At 37.7% G+C, this 13,968-nt stretch overlaps 1 protein-coding gene across 2 annotated transcripts in view; it reads right to left on the bottom strand.

Annotated features, from left to right (window-relative positions):
• The window catches only part of SLC35F5 (solute carrier family 35 member F5), a 50,898-nt gene that overhangs the window by 1,164 nt on the left and 35,766 nt on the right, over nucleotides 1–13,968 (bottom strand). For both annotated transcript variants that reach the window (XM_056117586.1, XM_056117585.1), the window contains 4 exons: nucleotides 12,485–12,644; nucleotides 9,266–9,356; nucleotides 5,248–5,402; nucleotides 2,943–3,039 (listed from right to left, as the gene is read on the bottom strand). In XM_056117586.1, coding sequence (XP_055973561.1) covers nucleotides 2,964–3,039; nucleotides 5,248–5,402; nucleotides 9,266–9,356; nucleotides 12,485–12,644 — 482 coding nt within the window. In that variant the 3' untranslated portion in view covers nucleotides 2,943–2,963. The remainder of the gene's footprint in view (nucleotides 1–2,942; nucleotides 3,040–5,247; nucleotides 5,403–9,265; nucleotides 9,357–12,484; nucleotides 12,645–13,968) is intronic.

The following is a 13,968-nucleotide window of genomic DNA, read 5'->3' on the forward strand; positions in this document are numbered from 1 at the left end:
ATCCAGTTCTCATTTCCAAAACTGAGAGTTGAACAGGGGTGGGTACCAGTGTGAGTAAAGAGGATGCACTAGTAAAGAACCGTACACACTGCCACTTAAACACTTTTGAGATAACAATGTGTCTTTCTAGAAACTGAAAGGCGGCAGACTAATATATTTCGTGTTGTTCTGTCCCCCAGACCTCAGTAAAAAGAGAAAAAGGATTTTCTTTTAAAGGAATTAATCACACAAAGAGAACAGGAAAAATAAATAGCAGTTAACTCTTAGTAATGAATAAATACCACCAGGTAGCTCTGTCAGGCAAGGTAAATAAACAAGTCAAAACAGGAAAATGGTACAAAGTTTATAGAAAATGCAACTAAGACATTCAAAAGCCCCCAGCTTTTCAGCCGGTCAAGAATCTCTTAACCTAAAAGCTTTGGGATTATTCTCTAATATGGTTAGGAAAAAAATTTCACACTGGGCAACTGTCAGATAAATCCTAATAACTCAGGTAAAAGTAAGGTAAAGGTAAAGGCCCTCCCGTTGATCGTCGATTTGCTCGAGCGGGCCCAGTAACGTCTCCATTGGAGACTTTGTTGTTACTGTGTTTGGCATATCGAATACTCTCGGTAGCTTGCCGGGCTCTCCGAGAGGGGCGGAGGAATCGAACTCGGGTCGGCCATGTTGGCCGCTTGTAAGGCGAACGCCCTACCCGCTGTGCTATCGCTCCAGCCCAGGTAAAAGTAACATTTCTATAATGTAATAAAGTCATAACAATGTAAACTTGGATTACAGCTTAATCCAAAACCTTGCAATAACTCTCCTGGGATGAAGACGAGGTAGAACTACAGCGGGTTGGAAGGCAGGTAACGAGTGGGAACAGAAGAGAGAAAAACCTGAAAGTAATTTTCCCTCAACAATCAAACTAGGGAAATCAATGGAAGATCCCTACACCAAGAAATCAAAAAAAGTATGAGCATGATACTTGGCGGTACTGAAGAGAGTAAAGAAAAAAGGAAACAAGAGATATGACACAGTGCTCTTTCCTTTGGGGATGGAGAGACATCGTAGCTGTTGGTGCTCAGAACTCACTCTTGGTATGCCCAGATCACGCCTGGTGAGTTCAGGGGACCGTATGGGGTATAGCCGGCACAACTCGAGTTGGATGGGTGCAAAATAAGGGTTTTACACAATGTACTATTGCTCAGGCCCTGACCAAAGAGTTTAAAAGTGATTCTTTATAAGGAAAAGAAAGCAAGCAGGAGAGGTCACGAAGGGCAGGGGTTAGCTGGTTGGCTCAGGAAGTCTTACAGAACTCTCTCTGAACTGCATTGTTGGTAACCCTCGCAACCAGAAAAGACTAGAATAAAAACTGAGCAAAGCAAACCAAAATGAAAACCAAAATACTTAGTCTTAAGTGAAAGGTGAACTGAACTTGAAGGTAAAGCAACTTTCAAACTTCTAAGACCATGTGAATGCTGGAGCCAGAGAAATAGTACAGTGCGTAAGGCGACTGATTATCATGCATGCTGCCTTCCCAGGTTCAATACCCAGCACCCCAAGTGGTCCCCTGAACACCACCAGGAATGATCCCTGAGTGCAGAGCCAGGAGTAAGCCCATGAGCACAGCCAGGGGTGGTCCAAAAAAATAAATAAGTGAAACAAAAAAAGAACAATGTGAATCCAAAGATTTGATGGAAGTCGTCCAATAATCTATGTGAGGGATTAAGCCTAATTATAATAAGGAAATGATTCAATGTTAACTCAGCAAAGTTATCACAGAAGAAATGAATCTGAATCTCTAAAATTTCAGTGAACTATAATAATATAAAATTGATTATAAAACATACAATCACTTCTACAACTGCCAAAGATATATACTAGATTTATTTCAAGCATTTAGCACAGCGGTAGGGCATTTGCCTTGCACGCAGTCAGCCTGGCGGAGCCAAGTTCGATTCCTCTGCCCCTCTTGGAGAGCCTGGCAAGCTACCGAGAGTATTCAATATGCCAAACACAGTAACAAGAAGTCTCACAATGGAGATGTTACTGGGCCCGCTTGAGCAAATTCAGTGAAACATAAAGTGTCATGTATCTGTCATATAATAAACAAAATATAAAATTTCATACAATTCTTTAAAGCATAAGGTTCCTTAAACACAGTTGTACTGTAGCACTGTCCTGCTGTTCATTGATTTGCTCGAGCGGCCACCAGTAACATCTCCATTGTGAGACTTGTCGTTACTGGTTTTGGCATATTGAATATGCCACAGGTAGCTTGCCAGGCTTTGCCATGCGGGCAGGATATACCCTTGGTAGCTTGCCGGGCTCTCCGAGAGGGCCAGAGGAATCAAACCTGGATTGGCCGCGTGCAAGGCATGTGCCCTACCCGCTGTGCTATTACTCCAGTCCACACAGTTAAGTGAAAAAAGTCACTCAGATTTAGTGTCTGCACTGTGCCGATTATGAAAAATACACACGTGCATAAAGAAAAGACTGGGTGTGCTTCAAAGTATTACAGCATTTTTTAACTTTTATACTCATCAGAAAAAAAATACCTTTCCAAAGTATAACATCAAGTGGAATGATGACCCTCAGTATGATAAAAGGTAGAACTTAGTATCACTTAATGAACTCAAATTAAGCATATGGATAGTATAAATGATTACACACGTATTTTAAAGTTGCCAAAAATTTCATATTTCGACAAATTTATGAGAAGAACTTTTTTGAAACCACATTACATATATAAGAAAACGTAGTCACAGAGAGGTTAAGGACTTGAGAGAGGGCCATACGTGGAGAAGCTGAAACGGCGACCGAAGCAGTCTGAGTCTCGAGTTGGGCTCCCATGCCTCTTAGATAGGCTCACTCTCAAAAAAATATGGAAAATCAATTCTGTACTCGAGCATTATAATCGTAAGTATTTGTTCAACACTCACGCGAAAGAACATACAAACCTGAACCACAGACGACAGCAGCTAACTAGCTCCATCCTCCTGAGAAACACCGTGCATAGGGATGAGACTCTCGCACTGCTCACTATCTTCTGGAACCCTTAAAGAAAAAGTTCAAGAAGACTTCAGAATTAAACAACCCCTTAAAAATGATCTGCTCCACTGGCTAACGTTACCCAGTCAGAAAAAACACCAGGGCAAGGTTTCCCAATCTCTCATCTTAAGTGTGTTCTAAACATAGGAAAAGCTTTCTCTCCTAAAATGAAAATGGAAAAGACTGGAAGTGATGTTTTTTTCTGTATGCGTTTGGCTTAGGGGCCATACTCAGGGGTTACTTCTGACTCTGTACTCAGGAATCACACCTGGAAGGCTCAGGGGACCAAATGGAAACCGTTGGGTCACCCACGTGCAAGGCAAGTACCCTACCTGTGCACTATCACTCCAGTCCCTGGAGGCAGTGTTAACATGCTCTATTATTAATTTTGTTTAAAGTAGTAAATTTTCTACTTTTAAATTAGTTATAACAGGAAGAGAAGGACTACATGGAGGGCGGGATCCACAGATCCCGAAGGGAAAAAAAAAAAAAAACAGGTTCCAAAAAGAGCCGAGATCACCGGGAAGTCCCAGATGGGGTAGGTACCGCATCCCGCCTCCCCCAGATGGAACCCCGGTGACCAGAAGCCTCTACAAGCACAGCTCGAGTATGCGGGAACTAGGACTTTTCCTCAAAACCATCTCTCTATATACAAAGTGAACCATGGGAAGTAAACCACCCAATGTTTCTCTCTGAAAATCATAGTTAAGTTTGGAGCACGGCCACAGCCCAGAAACACAAGGACTTAATGCAGAACCCAGCAGCTTGGAGCAGAAAAGTGAACGGACTATGCGTTAATGCAGGCCATCATGTCTGTCCGGAGGGGAAAGGGTATTGCCCCATTCGCCCTCTCTTCTCTGGAAAGAAGGATGGCGGCCGCATGGGGGCCTTGTAGACAGCAGGTATGAGCCGGGGGTGTGGGGGCGACTAAAACCTCATGGGAAGGGGGGCGTTCCAGTCCGTCCTTCACGCCCTACTGAGGTCACCAGTTGCCCCCCACGAGCGGCTCTCCAGCACGGCCACAGCCCCAGAAGCACAAGGACTTAATGCAGAACCCAGCAGCTTGGAGCAGAAAAGTGAACGGACTATGTGTTAATCCAGGCCATCAAGTCTGCCGGAGGGGAAAGGGTGTTGCCCCATTCGCCATCTCCTCTCTGGAAAGAAAGATGGCAGCCACATGGGAGCCTTGTGGACAGCAGGCATGAGCCGGGGGACTGGGGGCGACTAAAACCTCATGGGAAGGGGGGCGTTTCGGTCCGCCCTTCACGCCCTACCGAGGTCACCAGTTGCCCCCCACGAGCGGCTCTCCAGCACGGCCACGACTCCAGAGCACAGAAACCAATTTCTTAACTATTTGACTTTCAGTAGAAATACTTCCCGGGTCAATAAGTAAAATAGCAGAAATCCAAAACCAACATTTAATTCTTGAACCCAGCTGTAGAAAGCAAATCACTTCACAATGCTTTTTCAGCATGTCTGATTGGGGGGGGGAGGTAAACTCTAAATAATAGTGGTGAATCTTTTATTGAAACAATGAATCTAATCAAAGCAGATAGAGTGTTAACTAGAATTCATCTGCCCCACAGGGACTGGGAGGGGTGGGGGATGGGGTTTTATTGGGGTTCTTCATGGTAAAAAATAAGTATTGGTAAAGGGAAATGTGTTTGATATTTTCATGACTGAGACCTAAACCTGAAAGCTTTGTAACCTTTCCCACGGTGATTCAATAAATAAATAAATAAATAAATAAATAAAAGAAAAAAAAATAAATTAGTTATAACAAAATAATTAAGCACTCTGATTTTACCTGTGAATCAACACACTGCTATTTTATTTTGTTTTGGGGCACAGCCAGTGGTGCTCAGGGGCTTATTCCTAGCTCTGTGCTCCTGGTTCATTCCTGGTGAGCTTAGGGAACCATATTGGGTGCCAGGAATGAAACTTGGGTCCGACATGTGAAAGGCAAGCGCCCTACTTGTTATACTATTGCTCTGACCCCTGCTTTTCATTTCGAGCTAGACGTAAAAGAAACTATATTATCATTCAAAGGAACTCAACAAACTATTTTATCTGGCATAGTATCTCTGAAAATAAACACACACACACACACACACACACACACACACACACAACTCTACAACTCTGCCAGTAAGACAAGATTCCCAGATAGCATTAATTTAGCATTTACAAAAAATTTATGGGAATTATACTTACCTCTGAATTCGATGTTTTCTGCATACAAAGGCAAAAATTCTTCTGATCCCCACCATCACAGGATCCCAATTATTGTAATGGCAGAGAAGAGTTACAATAAAAAATGAAAAAAATACAGGGATAGCTCCTGCAAAAAATAGCCATGAGAACTGCACCTACAAATAAAAGACAGAAAAAGAACACAAAGTTAACACTAACACAAATTTCCTTGCTAATACAAATTTTTCATTTATAAGAACTCTGATGAATCATTTAAAATATCAAGAATGTAATATTTGGCACTGATAATATATCAATTATGTTAAATATGAGTATTAGAGCTTCACTGTAAAATTACCTTCAATTAAATTACCAAAGAAATATTTTTTCTTGGTAAATAGCCTATAAGAGAGCCAAGAAGGAAAACTCTTTATTTATTAGGCAAAGTACATTCTAGATAAGAATTATGAAACTTTAAACTTTTATTTTTCCACATCATATCTTTCATTTTTTCTCTACTGATTCTATCTTTTTTTGTTTGTTTTGATTTTTGGGTCACACCCGGTGATGCACAGGGGTTACTCCTGGCTCTGTACTCAGGAAATACTTCTGGTGGTGCTTGGAGGACTATATGGGATGCTGGGAATCGAACCCGGGTCGGCTGTGGGCAAGGCAAATGCCCTACCTGCTGTGCTATCACTCTATCACCCCAGCCCCCTGCTTTTGTCTATTTTCAATTTGATTCTACTCTCCTTTAGTTTCATAAGTCATCTTAAAACAATACAAAACATTTAAGGCCAGGGACATGGCTTATTGGTAAAGCACATGCCTTGCATGCATGAGACAACTCTTTGAGCCCCGGCACCAAGACTAAGACAAATTCCCAGATTTTTCAAAAGTCTCTTATTCTGTAGCGGTGATAAATTATCATTCTCATTACAGCACTACAAGTTCTTCAATGCAATTTTTGCAAACTTTACATTAGTAATCTGTAAGAACTTCTAATCCTGATAATCAAAACTAGCTTAATTATCTATTGATAAATAAAAAAATTACAAAGGAAATCATGACTGTGTAAAATAAAGACTAAAACATATTTTTAGTGGGAAATATGAGTGGGAGAAATAGTAGGCAGCAAAAATGCACCTCAACAGTAAAGTGTACTCAGACATTTAGGTCCAACCTCCTCTGCATCATTTTATCAGGGTTGTCAGGACAACTAAAATGAGATGCTAACCACCTTCCAAATCATTCTCCCCTTTCACTAGCTCATGCTTGATTTTTATTATCTACATTCAACTTAAAAGGTAAGTGTCAGAGAAACCTGCACCAGTTAACTGTAATTGGACTTAGCTGCTATAACATACTGGTAATTTTCCCTCAAATTATGAAAATAGTAACTTCTAGTTTTAAAATAGGGACGAAAAGGTTCTGTCTGCTTTAAACCTTTAAAAAAAATAGCATTTAGAAATTTAGAATCCAAGCAATGCTCCCTCTAGTGGAAAAAGTACACTATTCCATTTCACAGCACTTTTCGTCATATTAAAGAGATTTTGTGTCAATAATTTTACCCCCAATGAGAGACTCATCACAATATCTCACATAGAATAATCACTGTCAACTTTTCACGTTCACATCCTATTAATATGGTACACCCACGAAAGGTGAGTCAGCCTAAAAACATTCTAGAAAGAGCACTCAGGTAGACAAACCAAAAAGTCTTCACTTATCAGTGTTGGTATAATCTTGAAATATCTGTCAGGTACTTAATAATCTAGGAAATCAACAATGCACTTAAGTGAGCCAAGACCAGAAAATGTGTGGAAAATTTACAACTAATGAGAACTTAAAATGTCGATATGGTTGGCAGGATAGCTTCATGTACATGAACTAAAAGACTATTTTGTAACTAAATAAAAACAAACTTAATAAAGGTTAAATCTTAGATGGATTTTAAAGGCAAAGCTCACTGTTTACAATACAGTTATCTCTACTGCCACATAATGAAAAACTTCTAGTCAATAAGCTATAAAGAAACTTTAAATAATTGAAAACATTTCGATCGGGGATGCACTTGCCTTGCATGTCTGAGGCACTGGGTTTGATCCCCAGCACCTCAAAAATAAATAAAATAAAACATCTGGTGAGAAAGAAAATCGCCTACCTAAGCAAAAATATGAATAATTCCTGAATACATCTAAATATAAATCTAAATACAATCAGGATGCTGATCCTCTTACACAAAACATCAATTGCAATAGGTCTGAATAATCAATTTACTTCAAGCACAATAAACAAGAGTGTTTAAGAATACACTATACACTTAGAAACTATATACAGTGCATTTTAATGTTGTTTATATATATGTATGTGTACATATACTATACACACACACACACACACACACACACACACACACACACACACTTAGGGGCAGGGGAGAGAGTCAATTTTTAGAATTAAAAATCCAAGTAAAGTTTTCCTACCATGTCTCTATTACCTCTCTGGGGCACACCTGCTGTTTTTAATTCTGAGTTATCTCCCTAGACTCAATTCCCACCAAAGGTCCAGCTTACTCATTTAACTGGTGCCTAGTCCTAGATTTGAAGTCAATCAAGACGATGGTTGCTTCTGTAATTATATTTACAGACATTTTCTATTTTCCTGTGTTTTGCCTTTATCTTAAGATTTCAAGTAAATATTTAATGACATTAGTTTTCTTCTGAGAATTCCTTAAATATTTATCCCAATAGTAACCTTCAATTTTTATTTTTTAAACCTGCAAGGGCTGATGTTTTCTATCAGAATGGTAAAATTACTTTATTATTTTACCATTCTACCCTTATTAATTTAAAGGCAGTATATCACAATCCCAAAACAGGAAGCACTTCCCCAGTTGCACTAGAACTATTTTGGCTATATGTAAGATTATGACCCTGAGATGTTTGAAGCACCAGGATATTATTTAAGTCTATAAGATAATTTAATGTTGTAAATTTAAGGTTGGGGCTGAAGCGATAGCACAGCGGTAGGGCGTTTGCCTTGCACGCAGCCAACATGGCCGACTCGAGTTCGATTCCTCCACCCCTCTCGGAGAGCCCGGCAAGCTACCGAGAGGATCTCGCCCGCATGGCAGAGCCTGGCAAGCTCCCCGTGACGTATTCGATATGCCAGACACAGTAACAACAAAGTCTCCAATGGAGACGTTACTGGGCCTGCTCGAGCAAATCGATGATCAATGGGAGGGCCTTTACTTTTACTTTACTAACTTTAAGGTTATGGATATCTGATCATTTTTTGAAAATGCATGACATATAAGTCAACTGTCAATGAAGAAAATCTCCCTTTTAATCCTGACAAATAAAAAATACTGAAACATAAAACAGGTAAAAAGCACTGAATTGCTTTATGAAGATGAAAACTCTTACTGACAATACTATGCTTTTATCCTGAAAACTTAAGCTAAAGAGTTTAAGACAAACAGCTTTAAAAATCTGATTAAAATATCTACACGACATGGCACTTTCTTTGCGCTTTCAAGTATTTTCCTCTCAAATTACACTAAAACTACGTATCTCCACAAACACCATTCTGTTTTGGTTACTTAATACTTGAGAATTTAAAATTTACAAATATTAGACGATACATGGCTACAGCAAATCTCTGAGAATCAGTCAATGGCATATCTCTAAGAGTACTGAGATTCCTCCTTACAGGCTGGTTGGAAGCACACCCAGATTTTCCTTTTCTGCAATATTACCACTGCAAATATGCTACAAGAAAAGAGACCAGAGCTTCACAAAAGAAAGAAAGAGCACGGGCCCTCCTGAGTCTAGAAAAAAATTAACATTCATTAGAAAATAATTTTACTCCTGTGATATACTGATCTAGATTAGTATTGCCATAATATAAAATGATCTGTGGAATTCTTTTTAGATATCAAAACATATACTATATGTTAAAATATATCCCTTACTCCTGTAACTTTTACTAGTTTTGATCAAATAATATTCCTAAAGTATGGAAAAGTTCGTCTTACCTTCTGCATACACATATCAGCTATTATGGAGAGAGGTATAGTGAGGCTTAGTGCAAGTGTGCCTATCAATGATGAGGTAAGAAAGCAGCCCCTAAATAGAAAACAAAAGTAAGATACGTATTTCCATGTTAAAAAAATAAGTCACAAAAAAAGACATTTATCAAAGACTATCCTATGATAGAGGAGGGAGATCAGTAGCAAAAACAAAAGCTTTAAATGAACTGAGACACAATTAAATTTTTACATGATTCTTAAAGTTTACCTCCAAATATTTATAAATTCAATACAAAAGTACAAAATTTTCACTTTTAATATCTTAAACAGAATATAATTCAACTTTGGATGCATAGCTTATATCTCATTAACATATTTTATTAAACTGTTGAAAGTTTTAATAATTCTGCAATAATAAAGGGAACATCTTTATTAAAATTCAGGATATGGCTCCGTGGCAGAGCTCACACCATGCTTGTATAAGGTCCTGAGTTTGACTCATGGCATCATGAATGTGGGGGAGGACATTTACAATAGGGCCAGAGTGGTAGCTCAACGGGCTGACTGCACACTCCACATGACACAACAAGGACCCTAAGTACCACCAGAAATGATTTCCTGAGCTGAGCTGGGAGAAGCTCTAGAGTACCTATAGCTGTGGTCCAAACCTCAAAAATATTAAATTGCAAAAAGTATATCACAGCACTGATTTTTAAAGAAAAATGAGCATTAGTTTGTTACTGGTTAATTTACAGAGTTGTTACCATGCATACTCTCAAATGTGGGGCTGGAGCGATAGTACAGAGGGTAGGTTGGTCCGGATTAGATTCCCAGCTTCCTATATGATCCCCAGCTTCCTGTAAGATCCCCAAGCACTGTCAGGAGTAATTCCTTAGTGCAGAGCAAGGAGTAACCCCTAAATATTGCCGGGTGTGGCCCAAAAATCCAATCCCCCAACATACACACACACACAAATAAAGAAATTAAATAAAACTCTTAAATGCTTAAGTGTATAAGCATATTAAAAAAACTGAAATCTACAAAATTCATCCAAGATAAGGCTACAAGGACCTTTGAACAGAATATGACCCTTCAGTATTTAAGTATTCAACAATAAATGCTCATAATACAATTGTGAATACAAAATGTATTCCATCTGTAATTTTCTAATAAAATTCAAAGTCTGTGTGACTGAGTTATCCTACAAATGTGTGTATATATGTATATACACACACACATAAATGTGTATTTATGTATCTGAAGACATATGTGGATGTATATTTAATTTTTTGATCTTTCCAAGGCAAGCAAGTTTAAATCTAATAATGGTTGTCACTGCCACTGTCACTGCCCTCCCATTGTTCATCAATTTGCTCAAGTGGGCCCAGTAACGTCTCCATTATGAGACTTGTTATTATGTTTGGCATATTGAATACGTCGTGGGTAGCTTGCCAGGCTTTGCCATGTGGGTGAGATACTCTGGGTAGCTTGCCGGGCTCTTCGAGAGGGGCGGAGGAATCGAACCCGGCTTGGTTGGGCTGGCTGAGTTAATGGTTGAGTCTGGGGAAATATTAAGAAATGTAGAAGGGAGACTATATTTTGTGGATTTCTGTATTACTATTCTGAGTTTAGAATACTTAAATATGCAATATTAAAAAATGTGTTATCTATTATTTCTTTAAATGAATAATTACCTCCAAAGCTTATATAAATTCTGTTGAACTCTACTGCATATCTCTATGTTTATTAAATATAAAGCTCTCAACAGAGACTGGGAATTTTGGTATCCGTCTGTGGCATAATCCATGTTCACTGTTAGTCTCAAAGTAATAAGATCCTATTAAATAAACCCTTCTTCAGCCTACTTTCTGAATATGTAGAAACTCATGCTTTGAAATTTCTAATTTAAACAGAAAACTAGAGAATATAAACTTATATTAAAATACAGTGAGTGCAAAATAATATACTGCATATAGGTCACTGCATTGAATCATATAAAAATAGTCAAAATGATTAAAATGAATTAAAAATTCAGAGAAATATGAGAGAGAGGGAAAGAAAGAAAGAGAGAGAGAAAGAGAGAGAGAGAGAGATGTTCAAGAGAGATCACAGGCTTCTCCATAGGAGAAAAAGATGAAGGCCAAGATTTCAATTCAAGCACTACTAGTAAGTGGTTCTATCAGCCCAGAATCAACAAAAATGATATGACAGGAGAACTAGAGATTACACACTAACAGAATACATAGAATGTGTATCTTCGAAACAGAGAACAATGAGCAAGTAGATTCTGATCACAAGGTTTTTTAGATCAGCAAAGGAATGTAAGTCCATAAATTTATGATAAAAAGTAAAATTTTAAGTACTACATGAAAACGAGTGATTGTAGAAGACATCAGAGTAGAAGGAAAAATGTATAAAAGAAAAAACTTTTATTGTTGTAAGTCTCTTGCGAAGGAAAAAGAATTTAATAGACTTGATTGGTATATAATAAAATTAATGTAGGCTTTCAAGTACAATTTGTGCTTTTTTCCCTTTTTGTTAGGGGAGTGATGGTGGAGAGGATCAAACCTGGGTCTCTTAGCCCACTGAGCTATCCCTTTTTAAGTGCCAAATACGCAGAAAAACATCAGTATCAGCTGTGAAAAGTATCAGCTGTGAAAGTCTTCTTAAACCCCATACATGATCCTATCTTCAAACTACTTATGATTATTTTATTATCACTTACGAACATATTTGATGTTATAAAATATTATAAAAATTTTAAAAACTCACATTAGTTTAGGATTTACGTATCTGTCTCATCAATAAGAAAAGTCCCAAGAATAAAATAAAAATGTCTACGAACAACCAGACACTTGAAAGTCTCTAAATAAGTAAAGCCCTCTGGATTCTCACTTGGAACTCCCATTTGGATACATCTCAATAGGCAAGTTTGAATGTCCACTAGATAAGGACATCCTTCATTTGCATAACACTCTACTCTCTAAATCACAGCTTTAAATTTCAATCACTAATATTTATTAACTTAAATATTTGCTGGGCTCCCTCTGTATGCAAGGCACTGGTTTATAAAATTGGTATACAGGAATTAAAAATAGAAATAAAGTTCCTGTACTAGTGAAAGGAAGTATACATAAAATCAGAAGGCAAAATAAAAAGGCTAAACTTATTCCAAAATCCACAATCTGATAACGAATGAATCATAGTGTAATAAGCAGTACATACCACAACCACAGGAACTCTGAGAGAACTGTTCCAATAAGGCCATTAATGATAATGCACATTAATACTACTTTATTGGGAAATTCAAAGTCCTCAAATCCAGTATAATGAAGCAAAAAGAAACCCGGCCATAAGAGCAGCAGATTAAACAGACCTACAAAACCTGAATATGTGTAAAAGAGACAAAAGTCAGTAGCAATATTCCAAATTTATAAGTTGAGTTGTTAACCTTAATATAGTCCTTAAAATTTAAAAAAGGAACAGTGCATGTTTATACATTCAACTTAATTTATTTATGTAACTGAATGATTTTTTCCCTCTAATTCAAATCCTATTTTATGTTTGAAGAACTTATGCTAAAGTAGGAGTCTGGAAGAAAGTTCAAAAAGGGATAAAGGGATAAAATTTCTTCTTCTTCTTCTTCTTCTTCTTTTTTTTTTTTTGGAGGGGGATACTCCTGGTAATGCTCAGGGGTAACTCCTGGCTCTGCACTAAGAAATTACTCCTGGTGGTAGATGGGCAGATGGACCCCAAGTTGGCTGTGTGCAAGGCAAATGTCCTGCCTGCTGTACTATTGCTCTATGCCCAAAAGTAAAATTCTTAATTCCTGACTTCCCAGAGTTCAACTGCTATCTGGTAAGGTAACATAGAAAGAAAAATAGTTATTCACCAAATATCTAAACACAGACTATTTGCAAAAGGAATCTGATATATTTGATAGTCAAAAGTGTGTGCTCTGAAGCATGACTACTCTGGGCTGCCATGTTAAGTCTACAATTTAGGAATAGTGGAAAAAAAAAAGAAAAGTCTGAACAAAAACTTGGGTCCTTGCAAATGCAGGAACGTCCCTGACCTGTTCCTCTAGTTACCTCTTAAAGAAAGAAAAAGCATGCTATGATACTGTATATTTTACATACTATTTTCTAATAAGTAACTTTTATGATCTTAAAAATAGTGAGTCAATGTTTAAGAGGGAAATGCCTTACATTTGCATATTAGTATTTTCAGTCTGTGTACTTACGTATTAAAAATGTGGGTCATTTGAAGGTTTTCCTTTGTTCTTCGTCTTTAGGACTCAGATTCTTTTAGTATATTGAGTCTCATAACTTTTTTTTTTTAGCATCACTTATTTTAGTAAACAAAATACACAATATGTTTTATAAATCTCCTTAATCTAAAATCAATTCACAAAGAATCTATGGTTTTATTTGTATGATTGCAGAAGGGCACATTGACCAGATGCCCTACAAAAATGAAGATTCAACAGATAAGGAAATCTGGTGCTTAAAGGTCAAAATATAGCTTAATGTGAAACAAGAGACCCAAAATATAGCTCTGTGTTTTTCTTTTAATCTAACTTCAATTATGTCTAACTTCAATTATGTTACCCTTACTTGAAAAATGAGGGAAGTAAACTAGATGAGTAGCTTCTGAACTGATTTAAGATCCTGGCTAAGTCTGGTACAGGATGAGTTATATGCTTGGAC

Source organism: Sorex fumeus, unplaced genomic scaffold (assembly GCF_029834395.1).
Source record: "Sorex fumeus unplaced genomic scaffold, SorFum_2.1 ptg000035l, whole genome shotgun sequence".
Classification (NCBI taxonomy): Eukaryota; Metazoa; Chordata; class Mammalia; order Eulipotyphla; family Soricidae; genus Sorex; species Sorex fumeus.